Genomic DNA, 18,890 nt, shown 5'->3' with positions numbered 1-18,890 from the left:
AGAGCCACCCTGAAAACCCTTTGTGATCTGTTGGAGCCCCACCTGCAGCCTCGCAGGACATATCCAACAGCTTTCACCCCTACTTATAAGGTGATGGCGGCCCTGCATTTTTTTGCCACTGGATTGTTCCAAGAGACAGTGGCCAGCGCTGGTGGGATGTCACAAACGATGTTCAGCATGGTGCTGCATGATGTACTGGCTGCCATGATGCTATACAAGGACAGATACATCCATTTCCCCAGGGGTGCTGAATTGCCAGCTGTGAAGGGAGACTTCTATCCCCTTGGACACATCCCCAAAGTTGTTGGTGCCATTGATTGCACCCACAGGCAAGTGAGCACATTTACCGCAATCGCAAGCATTACCACTCCATCAATGTGCAGGTGGTGTGTCTGGCAGATATGACCATCTCCCACATGTGTGCCAAATTCCCAGGCTCGGCCCATGACTCCTACATCCTGCAGAACAGCATTGTACCCCAGCTGATGGCTAATCTGCTTCCAGAGCGTGCATGGATTGTGGGTGAGTATGCCTAGTCATGTGGCGTGCTGGGTGTGTGACCTGCTGCCCTCAGCCTCTGCGACATTGCAATGTCTATTTGTGTTTGTCATACCTAGATGTCTGCATATCCCAACCGTCCTTGGTTGCTGAGCCCACTGCGGAATCCCAGGAGCCCGGCTGAAGTCCGCTACAATGAGGCCCATGGGAGGACACGTCGTGTGGTGGAGCGTACATTTGGTCTGCTCAAGTCACGTTTCCGCTGCCTGGACAAGACCAGAGGTGCACTGGCATACTCGCCCAGGAAGGTGTGTCAGATTGTAGTGGCATGCTGCATGCTCCACAACCTAGCCATTCGCGAGGAGATTCCCCTGCTCCTGGATGATGGTGAGGACCCAAGGCCCCAGCCTGCAAACCAAGCCGTGTCCAGTGATGAGGACAGTGGAGAGGAGGAAGGTGTTGACCTGCGTGAACAGCTCATCTCCCGATACTTCACTTGAAGGTGGGTGTCAATGTGCAACATACCCATTGTCTGCTGATATTGCTGTTGTCGTGAAGGGGCATATGAGAATTGTAGCAGCAGCCAGTTGTAGACTCAGCGGTGTTTGGCAATGTTTCTGGGACAGGTCATTTGGGAACATCTACAGGACGTGTATGTTGACACTTGTTGGCCATTGTGACATGTGCATGTTGGGTTATCCTGATGGTAGGGGTTGTGTGATGCCACACCCAGACCAGTGAAAGTAGTTCTGTTGTGTTTCCCTAGGTGCCTTCGACTTCTCCTTGCCTACATACAGCCCACGCTCCTGGTACATTGTGATCATGTTGAAGACTGTACATCCTCCAATAAAGACGGAGCAGACTCGACAACATGTGTGTAAAGATATTTTATTTGCAATGGTGAGATGCGAGGGGGGTGTACATTTCCATTGGGGGTGGGGTGGAGCAGTGAGTTGATAGTTGTGGTAGATGAAATAATCGAGTAGTCACCACATTGATGTGGTGACCCAGTCCAACAGACAGATGCCATTCACAAGGCAGTGTGGGGAAGGACAGTTCAAAAAGTCAATGCAGTGGTGGAGAGGGTTGTCATCATGGCCGGCTCCGTGACTGGCGTGTGGCAGGTGCTTTGCCTCCAGATACTCCCAGGGTCTTTTTGGGACGGCCCCTTCATCGTTTGGCGGCGGGGGGGGGCCTTGCTGCAGGGCCAGTGGGGTCTGAGGACTCACCCCTCTCTGTGGGCGCAGGGGAGGATGGTTAACTGTCATCGTGCGGCCCACCATTGGGAGGTGGAAGTGTTGTCTGTGGCGCATGGCTGTCCCTCAGTACCACCACTTGCTGGCCCAAGAGGTCCACGATTTGTCCCATGCGGAAGTCGATGGACCACATCAGCAGGATGAGCTCGTGCAACAGTTCATCAGACCGGCCCGTTCGTCCCTGGGTCTGTTCGTATGCACCCAGGACTCTGGTGATGTGTTCCAGGAATTGGGTCCCAGCCTCCTGGTGTCCGTGGGTGACCCTGCCCCTCCCACCTACCCTGCTGCCACGGACCTGTTGCCTCACCACTGTGGGCACCCGCATCCTCTCCCTGACCTCCTCTGTCGGTGGTGGGTTCTGGTCATCCTCTGGGACAGGGAGGGTGTTGCAGGCAGCACTGGTGGTGGCCGCACAGGCCGTGACAGCAGGGGTCTGCTGTGAAGTTGTTGTTGGTGCAGATGTGGTGGGGGGTCCTGGGAGTCAACAAACCAGAGTCCATGTACCGGGGGGGGGGGGGAGACTGGCTCTGCAGTTTGCTGGTGTTGTCCTCTGCAGTGAGTTCTTGGTCACCTGTGGGTCAGATGGGAAATGGTCATTGTGGTGCACCCGGCAAGCTTTGTGTTAGCTATGTGTCATTCACTTTTTGTCATTCACTTTTTGTACACTGCACAATTGACTGATCATCACATTGTTTACTATGTGCACTACTGTGCTTCCTGACATGATGCAGTGGTACAGGCATTACTTGTCCATGGTGTGAGGTGTCAAGGCATACCACGCGACCCGTGCACAATTGAGGATTACAGGGACTTGTTGCCATCTAGGGCCTGGCACAACTTGTGTTTAATTGAGGACTCATTGTTTATTTGTCTGACCTGGCAGACGTCACATCTGGCCATGGACTGGGCATTGTCATCTCCTGCATACCTTTGTCCTGTCATGTGCATATCTTGATTTGTACCAGCACACATGCTTTCATATTTGTTGAATGGTCCTTGTTGCACTTGCCCCATGGCGATGCACATGTAAATATGTGCTGTGCATGATTGTGCCATGACTTTCTTCTACTTGTGCATTGGTGTGTCACACTTTGGTAGCTGTGACAGTTTCCTTAGCTTACCTGTGTGCACACTGTGCTTGGCAATGGGGTCGGTTTGTCTCTTTATGCAATGAGAGGGCTGGTGTTGTCATATGGCACCATATAATTTGTGACGAATGGGTAGGTGCACGTCCTGGCTACTTACCTGTAATGTGCCCACATTTGGGTTTGTTATGTCACACGTGTGTGTGCGTGGTGGCAGCTTTTTTTTTTTTTTTTTTAAGTTTTTATTGAAATTAGACAAATCAAATAATACAGATTTTGCGGCTGTGCGATACACAAATAACCAATCAGTAGTAGCGTTGTGACATTTCCGGTCCTGAGATGAACAATACCACATCATGAATGCAACCGACAACAAGACCCCATCTACCAATCCATCATCAACACTTGCCCGAACCTGAACCAAGGGGGTCCCTGACCCGTGAGCTGACTCCAGGGTACTAAAGACGTCCACCTCCCCTGCCCTCATTTCTAACATGGGAAAACGCCACGCGGTGTACAGTACCTGACCCCAGGAGCTTAATATCCCCGCGTCGACACCCCAGCAGGACCCCTACATCTTCGTAATAGTGGGTTGGTACGACCTACCCCACTCCAGTGGGAGCTATTCCGGGATTCGGGGATGGCGGGGTCGAGCCAGGCAAGCCTGCAATGTATGTTTTATAAGGGCCCCAGATGTCCCTAGGACGCGCTATCGTTGGGAGGAGACTAGAGTAGATCTCGCTATTCGTGCTGCAGAAAGCCATGGCTGTAAGCCATGTCTTGGACGTGGGAGCTGTCTTCCTCCCCCAGTGCTTTGCTATCTCCCGCTTGGCCAGAAGAAGCCCTAGAGAGGCCAGTTTACGGACATTCTTTGGGAAATTGACCGTATAACCCAACAGTGCGACCTCAGGAGTGGGAATGAGTGTAAGCCCTAGCATCTCTTCTAGGATCTTGTGAACCTGAGCCCAGAATGTCTGCAGTCTCGGACACGTCCAGGCCATGTGTGCAAAATCGGCATGTGGTGCAGCGCATTTCCAGCAGGCGTGCGGCCGCGCGGGATCTATGGCGTGGAGTCTAACCGGGGTCATATACCAACGGCGTAGGAATTTATAATGTAGGAGTTTGTGGCGGCTATTCAATGACACTGTGTCGGTGACCTTGCAACATGCCGTCCATTGTTCGTCCGTGATAGGCCTACCAAGGTCTGTCCCCCACTCCTCCCGCGCACGATCATCCGCACAGGGGACCCGCGCCGCGCACGCCCTGTACAGCCTGGAAACAATATGTGCCCCCGTATCGGCGTCAATCAGGATGGTGAGAGGTTCCAGGGAGGCCGGCTCGAGGGGGAATCCCCGAATCTCCGCCCGGGCGGCGCAATAGAGCCGGCGAAGAACGAACCGGTCCATGAATGTAGCGTCACTTAATCGCGTGTCCTCTGACGCCGAGAAAATGTGCCCACCCGGGTACAAGTCCCCGATCCTGGTGAGGTCAAATTTCGTCAACGTTCGTCGCACTAGTGCTTCATCCGTGCCAGGTAACAGCCCAGGGTTGGGTATCGGGAGGGAAGACGAATACAGCAGAGGCTGAGCCAAATAGCGCGAGAGCCTGTTCCATGCCCAGCTGGTAGTAGACACAGTTTGAATGTCCTTTGGGTCCCTGGGGACACCTTTGGGCAACACCGTCGACAGGCGACCCGGGAGGACAAAGTCCGCCTCTGGGCGAAGGAATGGGATCCGAGCATCAGGGTGATACCAGGCATAGGCATGTGCACACTGAGCGACTAGATAGTATAAATATAAATCCGGCACTCCAAGGCCGCCACGCTCTTGTGGGAGTGTGAGGGTCGCCCAGCGGATCCGGGGGTGTTTCCCACCCCAGACCAGCCTAATCAGGAGGGACCGCAGTGTGGAGAAGAAGGCCCGGGTCAGAGGGATAGGGATGTTATTGAAAAGATACAAGAATTTGGGGAGCACTATCATTTTAAGAATAGCTATCCTGGCGGACATAGAGAGCGGGAGCCGCAACCACCCATCCACCTGAGTCTCCAGCCGCGCAATCGCGCGGCCATAGTTGAGGCGGATGATTTCGTCCGTGTTCAAATGTATTTGTATGCCCAAGTATCGCACCGAGTCTGAGCACCACTCAAGAGGGAACTCACATTGCCATGGGGAGGTGCCGATAGTCAGTGGGAAGATGATGGACTTATGCCAGTTTATGCCCAGGCCCGAATGGCTACCGAAACGAAGGATCTCATGTATCAAGGGGGCCAGGTTGGCCTGCGGCTCCCTGACATACAGGATTGTGTCATCGGCATAAAGAGAGGCCAGCAATGGGCCCGTCCGAAACTGGAGACCCCTGTGGAGGTGCCGCTCTTGGAAATGCCGAATCAGGGGGTCCATAGCCAAAATGAACAAGAGCGGTGAAAGCGGGCAACCCTGCCGCGTACCGCGCGTGAGTGAGAATGGGCGAGAGAGCGTGCCGTTGAGACGCAAACGGGCCGTAGGGCGACTATAAAGGAGTCTGACGGTCTGCGTGGTGGCAGCTTACCTCCTGCTCAGTGGGGTCACGGTCCAGAATCATATGTTTACCTACCTGTAAGTTTGCTTGGTATACTGCAATGGCTTCCAACTGCTTCTGGGTGGGGTGGGTGGAGGGCTCCATCATGCTGAGGTGGGGGCCAGGGGGCATGGTGGGAGTAGTGGGGCAGACCTCCCACGCCCAGACACCCTCCAAGGGAAGATGGCTACCTACCTGTTAGTATGATGAGGGTGATGTAATGGCTTCCAACTACTTCTGGGGGGGAGGGCTCCATCCTCCTGGGAGGGCAGGGTGCATGGTGGGAGTAGTAGTACAGACCTCCCACCCCCAGACACCCTCCCAGGGAAGATGGCTACCTACCTGTTAGTTTGATGAGGGTGATGTAATGGCTTCCAACTGCTTCTGGGTGGGGGAGGGCTCCATCCTGCTGAGGTGGGGGGCAGGGGTCATGGTGGGAGTGGTAGTGCAGGCCTCCTACCCCCAAACACCCTCATTGTGAAGATGGCTACCTACCTGTTAGTTTGTTTGGTGTACTGCAATGGCTTCCAACTGCTTCTCGGTGGGGGGGGCTCCATCCTGCTCAGGTGTGAGACAGAGGGAATGTTGGGAGTAGTAGCGCAGGCCTCCCACCCCCAGGGAAGATGGCTACCTACCTGTTAGTTTGATGAGGGTGATGTAATGGCTTCCAACTGCTTCTTGGTGGGGAGGAGTGCTCCATCCTGCTGAGGGGGGGGGGGCAGGCTGCATGGTGGGAGTAGTGATACAGATCTCTCACCCCCAGACACCCTCCCAGGGAAGATGGCTACCTACCTGTAAGTTTGATGTGGGTTGTGTAATGGCTGACACATGCTTCTGGGTGGGGTGGGGGAGGGATCCATCTTGCTAGGCTGTGGGACAGGGGACATGGTGGGAGTAGTGGTGCAGGCCTCCCACCCCCAGACACCCTCCCAGGGAAGATGGCTACCTACCTGTTAGTTTGATGAGGGTGATGTAATGGCTGACACATGCTTCTGGGTGGAGAGCTCCATCTTGCTGATGTTGTGGGACAAGGGGGCCTGGTGGGAGTTGTAGTGCTGTCTGCCTGTACACATGCCCCCATGGTAATGTTGGTAGCTATGTTTGAGGTGTATGGGAGTGGGTGAATGTTGGATCTGTGAGACATGTTTTTGTGAGTGTGTGGTGCAGATGGATGGAATTTGTCCTAGGTGGTGTAGCTTTGTAGTTGTGCGGGACTGTACATAGCAGAGTGGTGGTAGACATTTGTTTGTACTTACCAGCCTCCACTCCCCCGGCTACTCCTGTGAGACTCTCTGGATGCTGTATGGCAAGCACCTTCTCCTAAATAAAAAAAAAACAACAAATTAAAAAAAAAAGATAATATGGTGAAGGGTCCTAGGGATGTTTATAGACCAGTATCGGATTACTTCCCCTGAAAATTCTATATGAATCAACAAATCCGATAGTCTTTTAGTTGAACAGAGGACCAGACAAACATATAACATAAAGAGTACTACACAGTAATCATAATCAAAGTAACAAGACCCTCGCGAAAAATAGGATTTCCATCAATTACCAGAGTGGTCAGTGTCATCATTTGGATATCCTTCCTGCCATCCACTAGTACCTCTTAATCATAGAGGAAAATATGTGGATTGAGAAGAGAGAACACTTTAATTGAATATATCTCTTGTAATCCTTATTAAAAATAGTGCAGAAGCAGCTTGAAAATATATGCTGCCTCACAATGTGGTCGACATGTTTCTGCCCTTACGACTTCTAGTCATGGGCTTTCTTCAGGACCTAGATGGAATTTGAATTGCTACTGCATTATGAATGAAGTGAAAAAGTGATACAAATTTAAAAATTACAATACAGCCTTACGACTTGCGTTCCTCTGTACAAACTGGATACAGTTGAAACCTATAACAAAAAATATATATATATATATACAATGTAGTACTCAAAATGAAACAGTGAATCATGTTCCGGAACAACTTCAAAAATGGTTATATATCCTGTGGACCTTCAAGTATAACCACAGTCACTCATGCTTATGTGATATATATAGCAAAAAACGTATTCACTAAACTAATTTGCTCACCCGTTTTGTACGAGGATAGGACCTCACCTCACCCGGCAACAGCTCAGGTCCAGGAGGCCCCGCTCTGGGCAACAAACGAAAACAAAATAAGAAATAATAAAGAGAGAGGAAAACAGAAGAGGAAAACTATCAAACAGTCCCTCGTATTATTTCTAAAAGATTTTTTACAATTTGTTGCAATTGCCCTCGCACTTTCCATTGACAAAACTAAAGTATGAAATAAAAATTCCATTGATCATGGCTCTATCCAGAGTCAATGGAGGCATCAGCCTATTCTTTTCTTGAAAGACCTAATACCTCCTATCAGTATCTTTGTCCAGTATATAGATGTCTGTACTCTCTCTTTATTTTAGTAGTGAGGATAAGTTGTTGTCTAACATTCTTGCTCCTTATATCCTCAATTGCCTAAGGTCCCGTGTGTGCATCTCTATATAATTGCTCAATTTAATCAAAGACCAACTGGGCCCTTCAAGTTTGGCCTACGTTTAAAATAAACTGAGCTTGATAGTTTATGTAAACATTAAATGAGTTGTTCCAAATTCAAAACATGGAGGTATTGTTATTGTGTTAAAGTAATTTAGGCCACACTTAATATCGCCCCGTGTGCATCGTTTTCACGGTATAGAACTGAAAACGAGATGGGCGGTGAGCACAATACTACGGGAAGCGGCTCAAAAAACCGTAAGTTACATTTAACCTGGCTGTAGCTCTAACAACATGAACCTTTAAACTCGAAAGCACAAAGCAAAGAGCGGGTACGGTCTTCCGTACACGATATCTCGTAGTGCATGTGCGAAGCCTTAAGGAGAAAAGAAAAGAAAAGAAAAGAAGCCGGTCCTTACCTATCCGTCGGTACCTCAAGCTCGGACTGAGCTGAATAGTGGAGGTGACGGATAGGTTTTGTATCCTTCTTTTATGTTGTGCAGGCCCAGCTGAAATCAATTAAGAAATCAATTAAGACGTACGTCGGCGTCCGGGGATGACGTATATCTGAACTACAAAGTGACGTCTAAATACCCGGAAGTTGTAGTTTATAATGCCGGTTTTCTGGTTTCCATTAGCGTGTGTATATTATCGGGAAACATACTTGTTGCTCTCAGCCCACTTTGTTAAAAAATCGAAACCCCTTGTTGTATTCTCAAATAAAGTGTGATTCTACAAACTACATGTACATGGCTTCTTTCTGATGGAAACCTTCCCACGTATGATGATCTGAACTACAAAATGACATCACCCAAGACGGAACCTGTAGTTCATTGATCGCATGTGTTTTAACACGATCGCGTAATAAATATATGATCGTGTATTAGAAATCAGTGTGTACTAAACCCAGGGACCTATTAATTGGATTATGGTGATCAACTCCCAACTGCCTGCATTATAGCAGGAACTTATCATAGGAGACTCGCATGTGTGTTTATTGGATTATGTATAGAAACAAATTTTACCCAGAAAACCTGACTATTGATCAAATAGGCTGTATTAAATACATGTATTGATGGTTATTAACATTTATCCTATCCTGTCACTGCATACTTCGTAGTGCTTCTTTGTCCACCCTGTGTCTGTCATTTGGATGAATAGATGCAATGATCTAATGAGGCATATTCAATGGAATATATGTATGCAGCGATTCACAGAGCTGTCCACGGTATAGCATCGTTTAGGCCTAATGTATCACTGTGAAGCCTGAATATCCACTTCTGTTCTTTAATGAAGAGAAATTTAGCTATATCACTGACATGAGATGGTATGTAGGGTTTCTCAAGGACAGTCCACGTGAATTTGTCAGCCTGATGGTTTGCTTCTACAAAATGTCTTATCAGTTTCGTATTCATTTTTTTGCATCTAAAGTTGCTTTTGTGTTCCAACATTCTGAACTTAATCTTCCGTGTCGTCATACCCACATATTGGATGTTGCAGGGGCAGTGTAAAAGATAAATCAAATTATCACTATTGCAATTAGTGAAAGTCTTCAACACCCACGGCCTTGTGGTGCCTATATCAACGGTTTTTGGTTGTCTAGTCTGTGGACATATAGCACAAGCACCACAGGGAAAATGTCCCTGTACCGCAGGTAAATCCCACAATGTACCAACTTTTCTGGGAAAATTCTCCTTGGGTCGAGTGTGTACCAATTTATCGCGTAAATTGGTCCCTCTTTTGAATGAAAACAATGGGAGAGGAATTTACGGGCTTGATAGTTATTTCAATGTCTTGTGTAAGAGACCGTAAGGCTAGTTGTTCTTTCTTAGGTAAATTACTGTAGCAATTGTTCTACACAAAACCAATACAAGGTACTTGCTAAAAACCTGTCGCAACAACTGTTAAGTAAGAAGTATCCACAAAGATTGATCAAGTGCTCATTCAAACGCGCTACAAACAACAATCGTGAGGCGCTATTGGAGCCACCGATTGAGAAACCACCTATGGGATGGCTTACCTTCGTAGATACTTACAGTACTTTGGCAAATGGGATACAGAAATGCATTCGCAAACATTGGCGACTCCTGAACAGCTGCAAAGATAAAATTCCTCTCCCATTGTTTTCATTCAAAAGAGGGACCAATTTACGCGATAAATTGGAACACTCTCGACCCAAGGAGAATTTTCCCAGAAAAGATGTCAGTGATATAGCTAAAGAACAGAAGTGGGTATTCAGGCTTCGCAGTGATACATTAGGCCTAAACGATGCTATACCGTGGACAGCTCTGTGAATCGCTGCATGCATATATTCCATTGAATATGCCTCATTAGATCATTGCATCTATTCATCCAAATGACTGACACAGGGTGGACAATGAAGCACTACGAAATATGCAGTGACAAGATAGGCTAAATGTTAATAACCATCAATACATGTATTTAATACAGCCTATTTGATCCCTAGTCAGGTTTTCTGGGTCAAATATGTTTCTATACATAATCCAATACACACATGCGAGTGTCCTATGATAAGTTCCTGCTATAATGCAGGCAGTTGGGAGTTGGTCACCATAATCCAATGAATAGGTCCCTGGGTTTAGTACACACTGATTTCTAATACACGATCATATATTTATTACGCGATTGTGTTAACACACATGCGATCAACTAACTACAGGTTCCGTCTTCGGTGATGTCATTTTGTAGTTCAGATCATCATACGCGGGAAGGTTTCCATCAGAAAGAATCCATGTACATGTACTTTGTAGAATCACACTTTATTTGAGAATACAACAAGGGGTTGGAAACCAGAAAACCGGCATTATAACTACAACTTCCGGGTATTTAGACGTCACTTTGTAGTTCAGATATACATCATCCCCGCACGCCAAAGCATGTCTTAATTGATTTCTAAATTGATTTCAGCTGGGCCTGCACCACATAAAAGAAGGTTCCGAAACCTATCCGTCACCTGCACTATTCAGCTCAGTCCGAGCTTGAGGTACCGACGGATAGGTAAGGACCGGCTTCTTTTCTTTTCTTGTCTTTTCCTTAAGGCTTCGCACATGCACTACGAGATATCGTGTACGGAAAACCGTAACCGCTCTTTGCTTTGTGCTTTCAAGTTTAAAGGTGCATGTTGTTAGAGCGACAGCCAGGTTAAATGTAACTTAAGGTTTTTTGAGCCGCTTCCCGTAGTATTGTGCTCACCGCCCATCTCGTTTTCAGTTCTATACCGTGAAAACGATGCACAGGGGGCGATATTAAGTGTGGCCTAAATTACTTTAACACAATAACAATACCTCCATGTTTTGAATTTGGAACAACTCATTTAATGTTTACATAAACTATCCAGCTCAGTTTATTTTAAAAGCAGGTCAAACAGTTGGTCTGTGATTAAATTGAGCAATTATATAGAGATGCACACACGGAACCTTAGGCAATTGAGGGTATAAGGAGCAAGAATGTTAGACAACAATGTATCCTCACTACTAAAATAAAGAGAGAGTACAGACATCTATATACTGGACAAAGATACTGATAGGAGGAATTAGGTCTTTCAAGAAAAGAATAAGCTGATGCCTCCATTGACTCTGGATAGAGCCATGATCAATGGAATATTTATTTCATATTTTAGTTTTGTCAATGGAAAGTGCGAGGGCAATTGCAACAAATTGTAAAAAAATTTTTAGAAATAATACGAAGGACAGTTTGATAGTTTTACTCTTCTGTTTTCCTCTCCCTTTATTATTTCTTGTTTTGTTTTATTTTTTGCCCAGAGCGGGGCCTCCTAGACCTGAGCTGTTGCCGGGTGAGGTCCTATCCTCGTACAAAACGGGTGAGCAAATTAATTTAGTGAATACGTTTTTTGCTATATATATCACATAAGCATGAGTGACTGTGGTTATACTTGAAGGTCCACGGGATATATAACCATTTTTGAAGTTGTTCTGGAACATAATTCACTGTTTCATTTTGAGTAATACATTATATATATATATATTTTTTGCTGTAGGTTTCAACTGTATCCAGTTTGTACAGAGGAACACAAGTCGTAAGGCTGTATTGAAATTTTTACATTTGTATCACTTTTTCACTTCATTCATAATGCAGTAGCAATTCAAATTCCATCTGGGTCCTGAAGAAAGCCCATGACTAGAAGTCGTAAGGGCTGAAACATGTCGACCACATTGTGAGGCAGCATATATTTTCAAGCTGCTTCTGCACTATTTTTAATAAGGATTACAAGAGATATATTCAATTAAAGTGTTCTCTCTTCTAAATCCTTTTTTAATTTCACATGCACACACTGCACCATAGTCTATCACTGAATGATTGTGGTTATTCGAGAGCTTGTCTCCTTGTTGTTTCCTTCCTTTTGACCTGATCGACACCTCAATCCACATAGTTTTCCTCTATGATTAAGAGGCACTAGTGGATGGCAGGAAGGATATCCAAATGATGACACTGACCACTCTGGTAATTGATGGAAATCCTATTTTTTGCGAGGGTCTTGTTACTTTGTTTATAAGCACCTTCTCCTCCCATGATGTGAATGGTTTTTGTGGAATGGGAGGGCCACCGCCAGTCCTCTGAGCCAGCTCACGGTTCTTGCTCCTCCTCTCCTTGACCACCCTCTTCCGATCATGCCACCGCTTCATGATCTCCTTTTTTGATCCTGGGGTGGTCCCTACTGCATTGACCCTTTGGACTATCTTTGCCCAAATTTGTGTCCTTGTGGCTAATGGTGTCTGTTGGACCAGGGTACCAAGAAGCTATGGTTCCACTCTGACTATCTCATCTGACATGACTGTCAACTCACTCTCAGTGAATTTGGGCATTTTCTGTGTGGCCATGGTGTATGGTGTGCAAAGTGGTTGTGGTTGCAGGAGTGTGAGTGGTGGGTGTGGTTGTGATGTGTATTGTGCAGGGGGTTCGTTGTGCAGGTGTGGTGGTGGTGCTATGTGTGGTGTGGCTAGTGTTGTGTCCTTTGCCTCTCCTGTCAGCTGGGGGGGGGGGGGGTTGTCCCTTCTCTCATGGAGTATTGCAAAGGATTGTGGTCAGAGAAGGGGCTGGTTTTATACTCAGCTATGTGGGTGTGTCCAATTGGGTTGTTGCTGTCATGTGTGTTGTCCTGGGATTTGTATTTTTCTTTTTGCCATGTGGTTGTGTCATTGGGGTGTGTTTTGTGTATTTGGGGGCCATGGCTAGTTTTCTGTGTGCACTTTTTTGCTTCGTCCGCCATATTTTTTCCGGATCGTCCGCCGCGGTGGCTGTGCTTCAGCTCTTCCGCTGGCTCTCCCATTCATCCCATTGTGCGACCGCGGCTGTTGGAGACAGCGGTACGTACCGCAGGACCGTTGGGGATATCCTAATTTCCGGTGCGGTGTCTCCGCTATACTTGCGGCGGGTTGGTGTTTTTCCGCCGCGAATCCGACGCTGCGGACGGATTTTGGCCATCTCCGCCCGCTACGGGCGGTTTTTCTGGGCCCTGTTCCGCCGCGGTCTGTGTTTTTTGGCAGTTGATCCTAATTTGGCCGCCGGTTTTCCCAACGTGCCGGTGGGCGGTTATTTTCCGCTTCCATGGTGGTCGGGGTGGTTTTCCGCCCTCCATCCTAATGAGCCCCCTAGTTTATGTTTCTAGTAGGTTTTTACTTTAGAGTTTTTGTTTTTGATTGCTGAGGATAATATATTCTATTTTATTCAATTTAGTATAATAAAGAATTGATGAAAGGATTAATATCTTAGAGTTGTTTCCTGAGTAGGTGAACCATGTATAGTTGTCTGTTATTTCTGCAGCCTTTTCACTTCAGAAACTTTGGCTTGTTGTTTTAGACAGAAGGTGGATGTTGCAGAAATGGTGACTGATGACAACAAACATAAAACTTTATAATTGGGAATGATAGTTTATTTTTTATAAAGACTCTGGCAATGGTCGTTCATTCTCTATTTTACACAATTGTGAACTTTAGCGAGCTAAATTAGGTAATGTCTCAGGTGTTACCTTAACTACTCAATTGTTTCCACCTACAAGGATATCAAATGGACAAGGTATATTTTAGCATATTGTGGGCGTAAAAATGCTCAGAAATTTGGAAATGAAGGTGAATTTATATTTGAAGAATCTATGAAAATGACAAAATATTTTCAGCTAAGTCTAGGGGTCAACTCAAGCCTTTGGGAGAAAGTTAGCCCTCAAAGTGAACGTATTACCTAAAAAAACATTCTATCTTTCAGAATATTTCTTTGCCATTCGATAGGAGGAACTTAGATGTGTTAAAATGTTTAATGTGAATTTATTTATGGGATCAATTGTAACAAACAAACATTTCTAAATATGTGAAATGCAGTATCCAATGGTGGCTTTGGCCTTCAACGTTGTGAGCTGTGTTATTAAGCTTTTATTAGTTCTGCGACTCAGAAGTGAATCGTGAATGGTAATTTGTTAAAAAGGCTGCTTTGCATCCTTTCCCTCTGCCCCACCTCATTGGTCCAGGTAATCTTAAATCTATAATTTATTTTTTATTAAGACAGCTTTTAAAAGAAAATATGATATAATATTTCTCCTATCTGCAAAGATCATGCATTGCAGATTCAAAACAGGTAGTTATAGGAGCAAATTTGGATTTCAGCTGGAAAATCTAAAATTAGGATATTTGGTTGCATAGTTCAATTCTTTCTTTTGATTTTCATCAATTTAAATATAGGGTAACTGCTAAAGAACATTCATATTATTTACTTTTAAAGTGATACTGGAGGATAGGATAGGATGGCAGTGCCATCAGGGAAAATATCTGTATTACCAATCGTGTGCTTGTTGTTTAAATTTGTAATTGGCTTCCCCTTTTTAGAGTCTCATGGCTTTTCCCAGATAATTTACGGAATAGTATTCTCTTTTTATGAATAGGATTAAATATACATGGGTTTCGGAGCTGTCATTATGTGAATATTTATTGTTAAAGATATGTGCACAATTAATAAAAAGTTAAGGTTCTGATTTAGAATTTGCTGTAAGTAAAACTACATTATAAACTATGGCACTTGCAATAAGGCGGACAGGGATATCCATCACATTGAGATGGAGTAATGTGTCTACCAAACACTAAATCAGGCCCTAAGCTGGAGCTTAATTTAAGGCTCTCTCTATAGAAAATAATGTGTAGGATTTGTGGAACCCCAGTGTAAATGAAAAAGCTTACTTTAACCATAACATGGACTCTCATTACGAGTTGGCAGGATTTAAGGATGGGAATACAATTGGTTTGGATCCCCACACCTAAATCTTAGATTTACAAGTTATAGTCCTTGAAATAAAGAATAGTTATGCAGGCCTGGGCATACCGGGTGACAATCTTCATGTATTTCCCGATTCAAGTGATTGTTCCACTGACATTTACCACCTATCTTGAGCAGATGAAAAATTTCAGCAAGTGGACTGATGCAAGTCGGGGTGAAGCGAGTGGCATGAATGGTATCTGAGGCTACAACAGGTTCTTGCATGGCGGTGGAAGTGCAATTTGCTTCCCCCACGGTGCGGAAGAGGCCAGCCTGTGCCTACAGCCACCGGCCGCCTACTCTGTGGTTTTACCGGCTATAGATTTGCATCTGGTATCACCAGAACTGGTATTTCCAGATTCAGCAATTCCAGGTCTGGATACACCAGATAGCTTGTAGTATGGCAGAACTCTATTTCCGCTGGGGATATTGCGCCTTCAAAATTTGTTATGAGGGCCTTTTAGTTGTTGCGTCTGGTGGTTTGCTAAGGTACCTTGACACCCATGATTTGAGCTGTTGAATTGTTATATTTTTGGTATGAAGTGTGGCAGATTGAAATTAATACTTGGCTAGACTTTTGCATCCTGTCAACTTTTAGCTGCTGTATTTCAAAGTGATTTGGGCTTGTCTTTACGGGAAAGGAGTTGGCTTTCAAAAGGCCCGCTGGTTGCTAATGAATGTAATATGATGTGGAAGAGATCTGTAACTCCTGATATCAATGAATGGGTTGTGGAAACCCGCCTTATTCTAATGGTACCATTTTACAAAGTAGTCTGATGAAAGCCTGGCTTGTCATGAACAAACCAAGGTTAAAACCTCCTATAAATACCCAGTATGCCAGAAGAATCATTAGGAAGAGTGGTGCCCAAAGAATGCTCATTATAAAACATGACAATGTAGGTTGCAACAAATGTCCCCTGATGGTCATTAATGAAGACTATCACATACACAATCTGAACAGAGGCTGGTGCCATGAACCAGGGAGTTGGTGGTTCACAACCTAGTCGGAGGGACAATGGCAATGATGGTGGAGCCTCCCTATACTATCTATTCCACTCATTGAAGTATGAAGTAGCTATCTGATGGATTAGATCTGGCACTAGATCATGGTTGGATCTTTTATGTCTAGCCTGATGTGGCCAGGCCGTTGACCGAATAGAAAAGGTTGTTTGGAAGACCAGTCTGGATCTTCAGGAAATACTCTTTGGGTAACAAGAGAAAAGGAAAGGCATTCTAGAAGGTAATAACATGTAGGTGGAGACTACTGAAACCATACCATCTGATTCTAGGCTGATGGCACATAGATTCAAGAAGTCACTCTGGGGTCCTTTGAAGGCTCTTCATCATTATCATTATTTGTAATGATCGGACCAAGCACAAAAGCATCCATGTGCAGGGAAAAGTGGGAATCGGACGCAAACAATGATGCTGACCAGCACCTGGACATTAGAAATTCCTCTCTGAACAGCAGGAGACCAGAACAGCTTCACAATTCCATTGGTATCTAATTACATCATTACATGCACATACTGCTCTTGCCTGGAAGCTTATATGTCCAGCTAAGGCCATCTCTGCTTAATATGCCCTGGGGTGAGAAACCCTGTAGAAAACAGTCTGTAGATGGCACTACACACCTGCTTTCACACCACGGATAAGGCACAACCAGTACATTGCTGGAGTAAAGCACAATACTGCACTTACTCTCAACATGTTCGAAACTCAAAAGAATGTTGAACGACATATTGCGCATTATATCATGCTTAGACGGAGGGAAAGGTGATCAATGTTCCAATATCTACAATCTTAAGCATTCTGACCATGTCCACATATACACTACACTCAATAGAAGGTGAGCACAGATCTCATCCACTCTGCACGGCCAAACAGCCAATACTGAGACACTGGGGGAAACCAATGGCACCATCAATGAAACTGTGGCTCCAACGTATATGGCACTTGCTGGCACATGAAAAAGTGCCACTGGTATTCAAGCTGGAAGCGTTTAGATTTAACAAAATGTGGAAATCAGTGCTACAAAACCATTCATAATAGAGGCTTCGACTATCCAAAAAGACTACAAGATCGATAACCTCGTCAACCTCGGACTGAGACAACTCATCACAACGCCCACCCACTCCGCAGGACACACGCTTGACCCCATCTTCTCCGCAAGCCCCCACGTCGCCTTCAGCCACACCACCGAACTCCTTTGAACCGACCACCGCCGCATCCACTTCTCCTTCCAGAAACCCAAGATCCTGAAGGCTAACATGGCCAGCACAACTCCAGTCACTCTCGTAGGTGATGCACTTGAAGAGTTTGAGGCCTTCACCTACCTGGGCAGTATCACAGACAAGCAGTGCAACACAGATGCTGGCGTCAAGGCAAGAAACGGCAAAGTAAAGGCTGCCTTCATTCAGCTAAAGAAGATCTGCATCTCCAAGGGCCTAACGCTGCAAACCAAGATCAGGCTTTTTAAAACCAAAGTAAAATCAGTATTCTGAAGTCTCTATATGGAGCAGAAACTTGGAGAACAGTGACCACCAACAATAAAGCCCAGACCTTCATCAACACCTGTCTGAGGAAAATCCTTAAAATCCACAACCTCTGCAAGCCTGTATCAAACACCACCAGGTAAGCCATGACCTGGAACCCTCAAGGGAAAAGGAAGAGAGAAAGGCTAAGAAACATCTAGCACTGAGGCCTCAAGGCTGACTGCAAGGAGATGGGTTACACCTGGAGTCAGATTGAAAGAAAATCCCAGGACAGAGATGGCTGGAGAGTCCTGGTTGATAGCCTATACTCCAGGAGTGGTAGTAGGCATAAGTAAGTAGGTACTAGACAGAGCAATAAAATGTCCTGGGACAATTTCGCATAAGATGAATGCGTTGTGTGAAGGCATGTTTTTCCATAAGTTTGATAATATTATTCTGCATTATATGCCATAATGCGCTTTATTAGTCCATGTATATGCATTTGATGGTACTGAAAAAGTGATTCATCTCATATAACAGTGCGAGACCTGAATTTTGGACCTCGAATTAACATGATTTTTTCTGCTTCATTTAGCGTAAGCTAAATGGACATTTCTGTGGATTTGAAATTGCTACACATCTATTGCCCCTGTTGCTTCAACTGAGGTAGTCATTCATATGATATCAATTTTTACTCACTTGTTTGCAGAAGACTAACACACAATAAATAGTAATCATTATATAAATACCAACATTTGTGTGTGCACTGGTTTTGTGGTTTCGTGGCAGGCCTCATTTGTTTCACCTGCAATAGCAAAAGATTCTCAGGAGTCAGAAACAACTGTTGTCCTTTTCTCTGCAAAAGTTGTAAGTTTTCTACTTATGGAAGTGACCCCCAACATACGAAGGTTCTAAAAGCACTAGTGTGTGTTAGGACTTCTTGCATAAAATCCCTCTACAAGAAATCATCTAGCTAGTAAAAGAACAGAATCCTACCACCTGTGCCGGCGCTCATCCTTCGAAGCTAATACAAGATGCTATTGAGATTACTATCCTAGGAGATTATTTGACAACCCACAAATAAAATCAAGCTGGTACAGTATGAACATGAAATGGAAAACTACAGCTCCAATACAAATATCCCATTCCCACTAAAATCATGCAAAAAGTCACTGCAGTTCCAATAACAAGCATTTGTAGAAAAGAATTAAATTTCATTACAAGACCGGAGGCTGCC

The 18,890-nt window shown here is 45.3% G+C and overlaps 1 protein-coding gene across 1 annotated transcript in view; it reads right to left on the bottom strand.

Annotated features, from left to right (window-relative positions):
• The window catches only part of LOC146797673 (uncharacterized), a 63,225-nt gene extending 46,336 nt beyond the window's left edge, over nucleotides 1-16,889 (bottom strand). Inside the window, exon 1 of the mRNA XM_085627629.1 lies at nucleotides 16,881-16,889. Within this exon, the coding sequence (XP_085483755.1) occupies nucleotides 16,881-16,889 (9 nt within the window). The remainder of the gene's footprint in view (nucleotides 1-16,880) is intronic.
• Nucleotides 16,890-18,890: the final 2,001 nt, after the last annotated feature.

The sequence above is a fragment of the Triturus cristatus genome, chromosome 9, assembly GCF_964204655.1.
Source record: "Triturus cristatus chromosome 9, aTriCri1.1, whole genome shotgun sequence".
In the NCBI taxonomy this organism is placed as follows: Eukaryota; Metazoa; Chordata; class Amphibia; order Caudata; family Salamandridae; genus Triturus; species Triturus cristatus.
Note: the sequence above shows the minus strand (reverse complement) of the source record. Positions and strands in the feature narration are given on the sequence as shown.